General features: G+C 41.1%; 1 protein-coding gene across 6 annotated transcripts in view; it reads right to left on the bottom strand.

The window, feature by feature from the left end:
* The window catches only part of LOC133768569 (uncharacterized), an 81,268-nt gene that overhangs the window by 48,486 nt on the left and 18,754 nt on the right, over nt 1-14,028 (bottom strand). For 5 of the 6 annotated variants that reach the window (XR_009867016.1, XR_009867019.1, XR_009867022.1 and 2 more), the window contains one exon: nt 6,168-6,281. Coding sequence is in view for 2 of the 6 variants with exons in the window: in XM_062203230.1 (XP_062059214.1) it covers nt 6,168-6,281 (114 nt within the window). In the remaining 4 variants the exon portion in view is untranslated. Of the gene's footprint in view, nt 1-6,167; nt 6,282-8,257; nt 8,512-14,028 lie in introns of those variants that run through there. The other variant, XM_062203231.1, reaches the window with a different exon arrangement.

Raw genomic sequence — 14,028 nt, 5'->3', positions numbered from 1 at the left:
AACCTAAAGTAGAGTATCTGTTTCCTAGGGTTGCTGAAACAAATTAACATAAGTTAGGTGGCTTAAAATAGTTGAGGCTAGCACCGTGGCTCACTAGGCTAATCCTCTGCCTGCAGCGCCCACACCCCGGGTTCTAGCCCCGGTCAGGGCACCGGATTCTGTCCCGGTTGCCCTTCTTCCAGGCCAGCTCGTTGCTGTGGCCTGGGAGTGCAGTGGAGGATGGCCCAAGTGCTTGGGCCCTGCACCCGCATGGGAGACCAGGAGAAGTGCCTGGCTCCTGCCTTCGGATCAGCGTGGTGTGCCGGCCACAGCATGCTGGCCACGGCAGCCATTGGAGGGTGAACCAACGGCAAAGGAAGACCTTTTCTTTCTCTCTCTCTCTCACTGTCCACTCTGCCTGTCAAAAAAACAAAAAAACAAACAAACAAACAAACAAACAAACACCACAGTTGAAATGTATTCTCTCATATTCTAGCAGCTAGAAGTCCAAAACCAAGGTTTTGGCCAGGGTCATGCTCTCTCCATAGCCTCTAGGAGAAAGTCCTTTCTTGTCTCTTCTAACTTCTGGTGGTTCTGGCAATTCCTGGTGTCTCTTGGCTTGTAGATGCATCATTCCAATTTTTGCTTCCATTTTCACATGGCTTTCTCCCTTGTTTGTCTATGTGTCTTTCATAATCTACAATGACTTCATTTTTTGAAATATTTTATTTATTTATTTGAGAGGCAGAACTACACAGAAGGAGGAGGAGACAGACAGAGAGGTCTTCCATCTGCTGGTTCACTCCCTAAATGGCTGCAATGGCTAGAGCTATGCCAATCCAAAGCCAGGAGCCAGGATTTTCCTTTGGGTCTCCCACATGGGTACAAGGGCCCAAGCACTTGGGCCGTCCTCCACTGCCCAACTACGCCATGGCACCTACTACACCACAGTGTGGGCCCCAATGACCTCATTCTAATGAATGGCATCTTCAAAGACACTATTTTCAATATGATCACATACTAAGATTATGGGTAGACAGGAATTTGGAGGGGGCATTGTTCAACCCAATACAAGTAACTTTTACTAACAAATCCAAAATAAGGTAGTGCTCCAATACACTATAACCATTCTTTTTCAAAATACATATTTTCTTTTACAGCAGAGACTGATTTTTTTTTCACTTTCTAACAATCTCTCCCAATAAGAGTCTAGGTTTCCTGAAGGTAGGAACCAGTATAGTGCCTGACATTTAGTTGAAGTTAAAGATAAATTTAATATAATGGAGGCCAGTGCTATGGCACAGCAGGTTAAAGCTCTGGCCTGAAGTGCCGGCATCCCATATGGGCGCTGGTTCTAGTCCCAGCTGCTCCTCTTCTATTCCAGCTCTCTGCTATGGTATGGGAGAGCAGTGGAAGATGGCCCAACTCCTTGGGCCCCTGCACCCAGATGAGAGACCTGGAAGAAGCTCCTGCTCCTGGCTTCAGATCGGTGCAGCTCTGGCTGTTGCGGCCATCTGGAGAGTGAACCAGTGGATGGAAGACCTCTCTCTCTGTCTCTACCTCTCTCTGTAACTCTTTCAAATAAATAAAACAAATATTTTTTAAAAATTAATATAATGAATTAAGATAAAGAAAGATAAATCAGTGTAAAGTAAAAAGTGAGCCAATGTTGCTGGAAATTTCCTCCCACTTTCAAATCGTATTTTATGATGATCAGTCAATAACTTAAATAAATCAGTGGAATATTTAAAAATGTAAGCCAATCAGTCAAGTGTTCCAGCCACAACATGACATCTGAGTCCTAGGACTTGTAATTATTCCTTCAGGGGTTTATGTGGAGAACTAGAGGGGAGTGGTTGAAGAGCAAACAGAGCTACACTCCCAGCTCTCACCTCTACTTCCACTTCAGCCACTCTCATTTGTTTTATGTAGCTTTGTGGAAAAAAAAAAAACAACTTTTTTTTTAAGTTTGAGAAATCACTAATCTAAAGATAACAAACAGTTCACTAGATCTTTTCCTCTGAAATATTTTGTCTATCTACTCTCTTAAAGTTAAAACGAATTTATATCCTAAAATTTATCTTAATGTTCAGTTGAGTTTTAAGGGTAAAGAAATCACTGGAATGGTTGATTATTTTTTAAACAATTTTAACTTCCACAAACCATTTCCAATTAATATTATGGATATATCAATTTGTTCTAATGTTTTTATCCCAACCACTTAAGCAGTGTGGTATAGTTAAAATAATACAAGTTGGGGCTGGTGCTGTGGCATAGTAGGTAAAGCTGCCTCCTACAAGGCAGGTATCCCATATGGGCATCAGGTCAAGTCTCGGCTCCTCCACTTCTGATCCAGCTCCCTGCTAATGTGCCTGGGAAAGCAGCAGAAGATGGCCCAAGTGCTTGGGCCCCTGCACTCACGTGGGAGACCTGGAAGAGGCTCCTGGCTCTTGGTTTGGCCTGGCCCAGCCCTGAGTGTTGTGGCCACCTGGAGAGTGAACTAGAGGATGGAAGATCTCTCTCTCTCTCTCTCTCTCTCTCTCTCTCTGTTCCCTCCTCTCTGTGTGACTCTGACTTTCAAATAAATAAAATTTAATTTAATTTTTGTAAGAAAAAAATGAGCTTTGGAGTCACAGAGAACTGGCTTTATTATGTATGATACTAGGTAAGTCACATCTCTTAGTTTATATTGCAAAGTAGAGGTAATAATATCTATTTGACAGGATTATTATGAGAATATATACATAAATTATGCAAAAACACTTCACACATTGCAGATACCAAATAAAAGTCCTTCTCTCAAATAGTGTTTTCAAAATATTTTTCAAGGATAGGTTATTGTACTTTTCCCAAGTTCAAACTCCTCATGTTGAAAAGTCTAATATTCTATTTATTACTTAGAAAAGTTAAAATTTTGCTGATAATTTGCTATATATATGTATATATATACCTAATTAAGTTATCTCAAATCAGTAAGTGGCCAAAGGTTTTTCTAGCAACACAATTCAAAGAGATTAAATAATAGACTATTTATTCTTCAAGGATTATATAGTGCCCGTCTTCAATTACACATGACTTTTTGAAATTGGCATGACCTAACAATTGGGCATAAAGCCCTATAAACAGATGGATCTGAAAGCTTAGGTGCCAGAAGTCCAACATGGCCATAGTTCAGGTAAAATATTAAAATAGTGACAGTTCTTACAATTGGTCATCCATTCCTGGTAATAACTAAGTCTATCAAAAATAGAAAATAAATTCTGAAATGCATGAATGTTTTATTCAGTCTTCAGTAGGGATTCATAAATATTTCATATTCAAATGTTTTGGCACCCTTTAAAATCTAATAATCTTATTTAGATCATGTTTTTTCTACAGTTTTAATGAAAATTGATCTAAGTTGTTAGTTTACGGTGGTAGTTCTGTCTTCTGGTTTCCCTTTTCTAGTTCAAGTTTAGCACTCATTCCTACAATTAGTAGGCAGGGGTTTTTTTTGTTTGTTTGTTTGTTTGTTTTTGACAGGTAGAGTTATAGACAGTGAGAGAGAGAGAGACAGAGAAAGGTCTTCCTTCTGTTGGTTCACTCCCCAAATGGCCGCCATGGCCAGAGCTATGCTGATCTGAAGCCAGAAGCCGGGTACCTCCTCCTGGTTTCCCATGTGGGTGCCGGGGCCCAAGCACTTGGGCCATCCTCCACTGCTCTCCTGGGCCACAGCAGAGAGCTGGACTGGAAGAGGAGCAACCGGGACTAGAACCCAGTGCCCATATGGGATGCCGGCACCACAGGCGCAGGATTAACCAAGTGAGCCACAGCGCCGGCCCCAAGGCAGGGATTCTTAAGTAATGTAGTAATTATATTTGCAAAAATACAATGAAGATGTTTATTTTGGTGGTATTTATAATAGGGAATAAATGAAACGTGTAGATGGTTAACAATAGAGGACTGGTTAAATAAACTATTCCATCTATGCAGTGACTAAATTATGCTGTGTCTGAACTATGCTATGCAAGTGCTACCACTTTGTTGTAGAACAATATTTTAAGAAATGGGAAGGGCTAGCATTGTGGTGTAGCTGGTTAAACTGCTGTCTGTGATGCTGGCATCCCATGTGGGTGCCAGTTCCAGTCCTAGCTGCTCCATTTCTGATCCAGCAGTCTGTTAATGTGCCTGGGAAAGCAACAGAAGATAGTCCAAGTTCTTAGCTCCTTCCACCCACCTGGGAGACCAGAAAGAAGCTCCTGGCTCCTGGCTTTGGCTTAGCCCAGCTCCAGCCATTGTGGTCATTTGGGGAGTCAATCAGTGGATGGAATATCTCTGTCTCTTTGTCTCTCTCTCTCTCTCTCTCTCTTTCTCTCTCCCTCTTTCTGTAACTGCCTTTGAAGTAAATAAAAATCTTTAAAGAAATGGGAATGATATAAGTAAGACAGTGTGTAACATGTTACTATGAGATGTTTGGTATGATACACACACATACACATACTTTGAATGCATGAAAGACCATCTATTAAACATTAAGAGTGATATTCTGGGTGCCAGTGGTATGGCATAGCGGGTAAAACCACTGCCTACAGTACTGGCATCCCATATGGGCGCCAGTTCGAGTCACAGCTACTCCACTTCCACTCTAGCTCTCTGCTCTGGCCTGGGGAAATGGCAAAAGATGGCCCAAGTCCTTGGGCCACTGCACCTGCATGGGAGACCCGGAAGAAGCTCCTGGCTCCTGGCTTTGGATTGGCGCAACTCCAGCCAATGCAGCTAACTGGGGAGTGAACCAGAGGATGGAAGACTTCTCTCTCTCTGCCTCTCCTCTCTATGTAACTCGGACTTTCAAATAAATAAATTTTTTTTAAAAAGTGATATTCTGAATGATTTGTACTTGAATTTTTTACTTACCTATATTTTTCAAGCATTTTACCATGAAAGTATCATAAATGACTATAAAATATTTCAGTAAATGAGAAATTAAATAGATTGAGGGCTCTTTCTTCAGAAAAGAGCAGAAGCTAACTGAATTCACTATTTATATTTTAATATTATATACTATATTTTATATATTATAATTATATATTATAATATTTATATTGTAACATCATATTATAATATTCAGAAGCTAACTGAATTCACTATTTCTTCTGCCTATAGCTGTGGTCCAAGTCCTCATCTCCTTTTGCCTGGAATATTGCTACAACATTTTACGCAATCTTCTTGTCTGCTTCTTGCCAACTTCAGTCAGATCTTCTAAATAAGACATATCATGTCACTCCTCTACTGCAGGGGGCTCCAATCGAAAAGGAAACAAAGTTGCTAAGCCTTCGCTTGAGAAGGCCGCTAAGCCTTTGCTCGAGTTTGCCGAGTTTGCTGCACTTCCGCATCCTAGTGACTCAGCGTTTCCAACAATCCAAGATGGCCCCCGGAGGAGGTGCCTAGCCTGACAGACTTCTGTACTCGTGAACAGTATGTGTCCTCGGCTGTGATAGGCCCTTGAGGGCGTGCCCGGCTCGTGTCCTGCCTGATCCTTCAGCTGGTTGGCTCGGTTCCCTTGTGCCCTGGACAGCCCCCTTTCTGTGTCTATAAAAGCTCTTCCCCTCCCAATAAAGTCGAGAACCCGGCTGCGCGCTGGGCGTTGACTGATCTCCCAGCTCTGGTGTGGTTATTTGCCACCGACACTCATCAACCCGCTCGGCCCCTGAGCTGCCCAGGCTGGCCCTGAGGCGCTCTATTGGACCTGCTGCCCCGTGACGAGCAGCACTCTACTCCAAACCCTTTAATGGTTTCTTGTCTCTGAGTAAAAAGAAAAGTCATCAAAATATCTTACAATGACCTCTGCGATTGAGATTCTACTCTCTCCTCCACAGGAATCCCCCTACTTTCACCTCATCACTTCTCTGACCTTGTTTCCTAGGGGGCTCCCAATTGCTCACTTCTTTTTGGCCTTATTGATCTTCATGCTGGACCTTGAACACAACAGGACCTTGCATTTTTGCACCCCCACCACCACCTGGAATGCTGTCCCCCAGATATCCAATAGCTCCTAATTATTTCTCCAGGTTTCTAGATACTCATCTTTTCAGAGACAACTTTCCTTTCATTCCATTTGGTCTTACAACACCCCAAATTTCCATCTCTGCCTGACTCCCTATATTCTTTTTCTGCTTTATCTCTATTCTCAATACTTACATTTAACTTACCCAATTTTACTTTGGACTTTTCTTCTATTGCCTGCTTCACTCTCTTTAATCTCCATGTGGAAGGCATTAGGGTTTGTTTTGCTTCCTGAGGTATCTGCATCCATCATATAGTAGCTAGAAGGAGAGAAGGTAGTGTGAGAAGAGATTTTACTCAAGGATCCGGTTTCTCAAGGCCAACAGTACCTTGTAAACACAGGACAACAATTTATGAAGTATCAAACTTAAAATCTATACTTGTAAGTTGTCTTATAAGGAAGCACCACAGTGGTGTAAGCATTTGGCCTAGCAGTTAAGTCACAGGTTAGAGAGCTTGTTTCCCACTTCAGAGTACCTGAGTTCTATCCCTAGCTCAGGCTCATGACTCTGGCTTTCTGTTAATCTGCATTGGGAAGCAGTGCTGATAGCTCAAGCAATCAAGTTCCTGCCACTCATGTGGGAGACCCGGATTGAGTTTCAGGCTTCCAACTCCACCTTCTTCTCCTGCCTTCTCAGGCATGGGGAGCATTTGGTCAGTGAACCAGCAGATGGGATATCTCTTTCTCAAATTAATATTTTAGAAAATAATTTACAAGGGCCAGCGCTGTGGCACAATGGGTTAACGCTCTGGCCTGAAGTGCTGGCATCCCCTATGACCGCCAGTTCGAGACCCAGCTGCTCCACTTCCCACCCAGCTCTTTGCTATGGCCTGGGAAAGCAGTAGAAGATGGCCCAAGTCCTTGGGCCCCTGCACCCATGTGGGAGACCCAGAGGAGGCTCCTGGCTCCTGGCTTCAGATTGGCGCAGCTCTAGCCATTGTGGCCAATTGGAGCGTGAACCATCGGAAGGAAGACCTCTCTCTCTCTCTCTCTCTCTCTCTCTCTCTCTCTCTCTCTGCCTCTCCTCTCTGTGTAACTTTGACTTAAAAATAAATAAATAAATAAATCTTTCCAAAAAAAATAATTTAAAAAGAATCAGTATAGTGAGAATTATGCATGTTTACCAATCTCATTTGCTAGTTAATTAGTTAGATAACCTGAAAATTCAAACCAGAAGTTATAACAAATTTAGTTTGGCTTTCCAAACTGTTCTAAAGTTTTAAGGAAAGAAGGGCTATTAAATCTGTCATAATAGATTAGGTTGGAAAAGTTCTTGGTTAAATTTCACTTCCCATGTTATCAGAATATATAAACTAAACAATCTTGATTAAGCATATTGCAGTTTAACTGCTATACTTTTTAGGTTTTAGAACCTGTCATAAGCTTGTCTTACAAATGTAAAGTGTGGCCTGCGCCGCGGCTCACTAGGCTAATCCTCCGCCTTGCGGCACCGGCACACCGGGTTCTAGTTCCAGTTGGGGCACCGATCCTGTCCCGGTTGCCCCTCTTCCAGGCCAGCTCTCTGCGGTGGCCAGGGAGTGCAGTGGAGGATGGCCCAAGAGCTTGGGCCCTACACCCCATGGGAGACCAGGAGAAGCACCTGGCTCCTGCCATCGGATCAGTGCGGTGCGCCGGCCGCAGCGCGCCTACCACGGTGGCCATTGGAGGGTGAACCAACGGCAAAAGGAAGACCTTTCTCTCTGTCTCTCTCTCACTGTCCACTCTGCCTGTCAAAAATTAAAAAAAAAAATGTAAAGTGTGTTTTCCCTAGTTATTTATCTAATGATTATTAATGACTGAGCCAATGAAGCAATTATTTAGCATAACACTAGGGTTCCTCAACTAAAGCATTTTTTTTTTTATTAATAGGGCCAAAAGAATTGAAACTATGGCAAACACAAGATAATGCCATTTACTTACAGGACATAAAGACCAAAAACTACTTATTAAAATGTCATCCTTTTATAAGAACTGCGAAAGAATTTTTTTTACCACTTAGGAGTCTGAATATGTACTTGTTACCTAGAAATAACAAAAAATGATCTGACAATTACTGATCTCTGAATTTTTAACAGTTATATGTTTTAATTTGGATCAGAGAAAATATGCTAATAATTTTATAATATCAAATGCTTATCCAAATAAAACTGTAATTAGCATAGATACTCTTAAGAGCTCTTATAGGAGACTAATCAGTAATTCTATTAGTCACAGTAATAGACATCTAGGGTTGTCATTATTTTATTTATTTATTTATTTGAAAGGCAGAGTTACCAAGAGGCAGAGGCAGAGAGAAAGATGGAGAGAGAGAGAGAGAGAGAGAGGAGATACATCTTCCATCCACTGGTTCACACCCCAAATGGCTGCAACGGCCAAAGCTGGGTCAATCCAAAGCCAGGAGCCAGGAGATTCTTCCAGGTCTCCCGCATGGGTGCAGGCATCCAAGCACTTTAGCCTCTTCCACTGCTTTCCCAGGCCATACCAGAGAGCTGGAACGGAAGAGTAGCAGCACCATTAAGGGATGCTGGCATTGCAGAAGGCAGCTTTACTTGCTATGCCACAGTGCTGGCCCTGTCATTATTATCTTGCACTTCTTACACAGAAAGCGTTTTTCAAGGGCATGCAACCTGTGCAATAGCTTAGAGTTCTGTGCTTGGTTGTATTATCAGGTTAACTACTTGATACCCTGTTAGAAGTGGTGATCCTATGACTTTGAGGTTATCACACACAGAACAGTAAATTTCCATGGAGAATGTGTACAGGAGGCAGGAAGGTAAAGTGAAGAGAAGTACAGTGGCAATAAATTGGGATGGGGGCTAAAAATCATATGAACTACCTTTCTGCACAGTTCACAGTTGTGAACTAAAGTTCACATGAAGCTCCAGCTTTGCCCAGAGCTCATAGGTTAATGTTGTTCCTTGCCAGAAAAAATTGAAAGGGCCCAATATCCTTAGCTCAGGATACTCCACATCTAGTTAATTCTTCTCTAACTTTCTACAAAAAATTTAAGCCTTCATAACTTGTGCAGTATCTTAAGATCAGATTCTGTCCTCCTCACTCCCAATTTGCTCTGGAATTGGAGTATTTTTGCAAGAAATTAAGTACTCATAAATGATGAAGACCTAAAGTGAATAGAGGGTAGGTGTCACAGATTAACCTGTGTGCTTTCCCTAAGGACATCTTACAGATAACTGAATAGATACATATACATACACCCAATTTATTTGAAAGTCAGAGATAGAGGCAGAGACAGAGAGATTCAGCAGTGAGGGCTAGGCCAGGCTGAAGCCAGGAGTCCAGAACTCAAACTGGGGCTACTTCCTGGGTGATAGGGACCCAACTACTTGAACATCACTGCTGCCTCCCAGGGTGTGCATGTCATGGAGCTAGGACTCTGATATGGGATACAGGCACCCCAAGTGGCATCTTTGCTACGGTATCAAATGCCCACCCCCACTACCAAATCTTATACAGGATCTAGTTTAGATTGAGGAGGTATGCATCTGGGCAGAACTACGGAACATGTTACTTTAGTTATTCAAAGATTAAGTCTGTGAGAAAATGGGACTCTCATGACTGGTTTTATAGTACAGAAGTCATGTTTTAATAATGTGTTTCCATTGTTATAGTTAACATTTTGTGTAGATGAAAAGTTTAACTGAAAGTTTTTTGTTTTGTTTTTGTTTTTTGTTTCCTTTTTTTCTTTTGTTTTCTTTTTTTGTTGTTATTTTTTTCTTTTTTTTTTCTGAAAGTTTTTAAATTTGCTTCCCTTTTGAATCTTAAGACTGTGAATACAAAAGCAAAATATTTGGGTGTCAAAATAAAACATTTTGAGCTTAAACTTTATTTCTATCTAATCCTTTTCATGATAAGCTTTTTATATCTTACAGCTGGTGATTGCCACTTCAGCTACACAATTTTTGAGGTAATAAACCCCAACCTCCACAGAAAAAGAAGAAATAGCAGAACGCCTGACTTCTTCCTTAACTCAGGGAAACATTTTCAAATGTAAGAAGACTTCAATTTGAGTATAGTGTAATTAGGTATACTATAGTATAATCTATCTAATATAACTTTTTGAGTACGACCAGTATAGTAGGACAATTATGTTGTGAAAAAAATCATTGTGCTAACTGATAAGGACTGGATCTTTGCTCTTGGAAGATAGATGGTCTATTTTTGGGAGCTAACCTAGGCATAAGATAACATATACTAAGTGTCAAATAAATAGAATAGAAAATAAATTCAGAAGTGAAAAGGAGACAATGTAGACTAAACAGAGAGATGGATTTCATGAAGGAAAAAATCAGTATTTTAAAAAGATTATTTATTTGAAAGGCAGAGTGAGAGAGGGAGAGAGGGAGGGAAGGAGACAGAGAAAGATGTCTTCCATTTGCTGGTTCACTTCCCACACGGCCACAACATTTGGTGCTGGATTAGGCTAGGCTAAAGCCAAGAGCCAGATACTTCATCGGGGTCTCCCACAAAGAAGGTAGGGGACCCAAGTACGTGGGCTATCTTTCACTGCTTTCCGAGGCCCATTTGGAGGGAGCTGGACTGGAAGTGGAGCAGTCACTACTTAGTGTCACAAGCAATGGTTTAACTTGCTATGCCACAATGCTGGCCCCAAAAATTCATTTTAAAAATTATTCTTTTAGCAAATCAAACATTTTACTTTCATGTTAGCAAAAGTATACAAAGTGTTTAAGTTTATGAAACATTTGTGCTCTTTTGAATACACTGTATCTAAATTTACAAATGTTACTTATTACTTAACACTGATTCAAAAATTAAAACAAATAATCTGAATATGGGAAGGAAGTACAGTTACTTTATCCAAGTGGCTAGTTGTAATTGTGTAGTTACTTTTTAAAAAAGTCATGCCTTAGAAGTCTTTATTTAACTCTGCAGAATAACGAATATTATATATAGATTAATATAGGTTTACTTCAAACAAACTTATAATAAAGCTAGCAATATCTAGAAGCCATGGAATAAAGCAAATAAGATGAAAGAATCAAAGTTATTCTAATTTTATTGGATGAAATCATAAAGGTCCATTTTCTAATTACTCATACTAATAAATCATTAAGCTTCTTAACCTTGCTTTCAATTAATGGTATGAAGCAAGTCCTCCATGTTTTTCAACTCTTAAATCATTATACTGGATTTCTAATATAACTTCAAGAACATCATTACCTTTTAACAAGAAAGTAGTGATGTAGTATTTGCTATTATCTACACAAACCAGTACTTAAAAATGTTTCTGGGCCAGTGCCGTGGCTCACTTAGCTAATCCTCCGCCTGCAGCGCCAGCATCCCATATGGACGCCGGGTTCTAGTCCCAGTTGCTCCTCTTCCAGTCCAGCTCTCTGCTGTGGCCCGGGAGGGCAGTGGAGGATGGCCCAAGTGCTTGGGTCCCTGCACCTGCATGGGAGACCAGGAGGAGGTACCCGGCTCTTGGCTTCGGATTGGTGTAGCAACGGCCGTAGTGGCCATTAGGAGAGTGAACCAACAGAAGGAAGACCTTTCTCTCTGTCTCTCTATCACTGTCTATAACTCTCTCTCTGTCTCTCTCTCTTATTGTCTAACTCTGCCTGGCCCCCCCCAAAAAAGTTTCTAATTATAAATTATTTTCCATGTATTTTAAGTGATAGTTATTCATTATATCATATAATTAAAAATAAAAATCATACATATATAAATATTTGTAGTGGCTGTCTTCTAAGTAAATAACAGATTGACACCGAGTGGTTGCATATAGTGAAGCTGTATCATATCTATTCTATTCTTTATAAACTAAAAAACTGAGTTGAAAGAAGCTAGTAACTTCTTTGTATGCAACAGTACATGGATGATGTGTGTGTGCACCCATGCGTATCAGTGAGAGCAGATCCCTGAGACATGCACCACGCTGACGCCCTCACTTACTCAGGGGTTTGCTCACATCTAACCTTACTGAGGCCTCTCCTGCTTGTATATTTACCAATAAAACCTATCCTTTCCCTAGTAAATATAGTCTCCCTTTCCCTGGTCTACCCCTTCCCCCAAAGCACAAATCACTTTGTAACATAGTTTAGCTTAGAATACAATAATCACTCAATAAATATCTACTGAATAAAGATGAAAGAATGAGACCAGAAGCAACAATCACTCAATGTCTACAAAAATATAACTTTACATAACAATGTGCTACTTTATGAAAAGACAGGTTAACTGCATTTCTTGGATGGGAATGTTGAGAATACACAAATGTCATGCATAAGGGGTATTAAATACAAAGCCTGACACCTAACTCATATACAGCAACATATACTTGATACAGTCTCATTTCCTGCAGATCTTTTCTTCAAATGTTACTTCCTCAGATATGTCTTCATTAATTATTTTATCAAGAAGTGCACCCTGTTCATGTCACTCCCTAAGTATCTTGATTCAGTTTCCATCATAGCTCTTATCACATCATCTAATGTTGAATATTTATTTGTTTATTGTCTGCCTCCTGCATGAAAACGGGGTCCTTATCTGCATTCCTTACTGCTCTATTTCCCTGTGTTTACATAAGTGCCTAGCACATGGTAAATATTTGTTAGTATGAATGCACTGGGAATTTGCATGGACTCATGTTGTTCTTCATAGAAAAGAATGATCCAATTGTTTGTGTTCAGATCTGAAGCTGGAAAGCAATCACTTGTTTTATTCCCCCACCAATAAAACAAAGCAATAAACAAACAGAAACAGTCCTTCATGCTTCACACCACAAAGGAGTGAGATGGTTAAAAGCTTTGACTAGATATATGCTAGATATTATTGTACCACATATATCAATGAAAGTCAATGTTCACCTGGAAGTCTGAGTCTAAATTATATTAAATAAAAGTTTTAGATTTATTCTTTTCTTTTTTCTAAGATTTTTTTTATTTTTTATTTTTATTTATTTATTTTTTTTGATAGGCAGAGTGGATAGTGAGAGAGACAGAGAGAAAGGTCTTCCTTTTTGCCATTGGTTCACCCTCCAATGGCCGCTGCGGCCGGCGCATCGCGCTGATCTGAAGCCAGGAGCCAGGTGCTTCTCCTGGTCTCCCTTGCGGGTACAGGGCCCAAGCACTTGGGCCATCCTCCACTGCCTTCCCAGGCCATATCAGAGAGCTGGCCTAGAAGAGGGGCAACCAGGATAGAATCCGGCGTCCCAACCCCGTGTGCTGGCGCCGCAAGGCAGAGGATTAACCTGTTAAGCCATGGCCCCGGCCTTTTTTCTAAGTATTTCATTAGCAATATACACATTGATCTACAACTCTGAAATTCTGTTCAATTTTAAAACTGAAGGAAGTGGGCCGGAGCTGTGGCTCAGCGGGTTAACGCCCTGGCCTGAAGCGCCAGCATCCCATATGGGCACCGGTTCTAGTCCCAGCTGCTCCTCTTCTGGGATAGCAGTAGAAGATGGCCCAAGTCCTTGGGCCCCTGCCCATCCAGATGGGAGACCCGGAAGAAGCTCCTGGCTCCTAGTTTCGGATCGGTGCAGCTCCAGCCATTGCGGCCATCTGGGGAGTGAACCAATGGATGGAAGACCTCTCTGTCTGTCTCTACCTCTCTCTGTAACTCTGACTTTCAAATAAATAAAATAAATCTTAAAAAAAAAAAAACACTTAAGGAAGGCCAATGTTATAAAATGCACAAGCTACTGTCATTGTGATAATATTTACCCTGGGGCTCTCACCAGAACCACACAGAGGCCAGTGTTATGCTCCTGGACCTCCAGAACTATGAGCTAAATAATCCTCCTTTTTCAAAAATTGTCTAGCCTCAGGCATTTTCTTACAGCAATGGAAAATGGATTAATACATGGGTTATGCTTGTGCAGAACTGTTTCCTAATTGTAGTCTGCATCATTGAAAGGAAAAAAGCAGGTGTGGGGATAATACTCCTATAGGACCCCCTTCACCAGTGAAAAATATGGCAGCTGGGGGCTGATGTGGCACGAGGAGTTAAGCTATTACTTGTGATGA

The sequence above is a fragment of the Lepus europaeus genome, chromosome 10, assembly GCF_033115175.1.
Source record: "Lepus europaeus isolate LE1 chromosome 10, mLepTim1.pri, whole genome shotgun sequence".
Classification (NCBI taxonomy): domain Eukaryota; kingdom Metazoa; phylum Chordata; class Mammalia; order Lagomorpha; family Leporidae; genus Lepus; species Lepus europaeus.
Note: the sequence above shows the minus strand (reverse complement) of the source record. Positions and strands in the feature narration are given on the sequence as shown.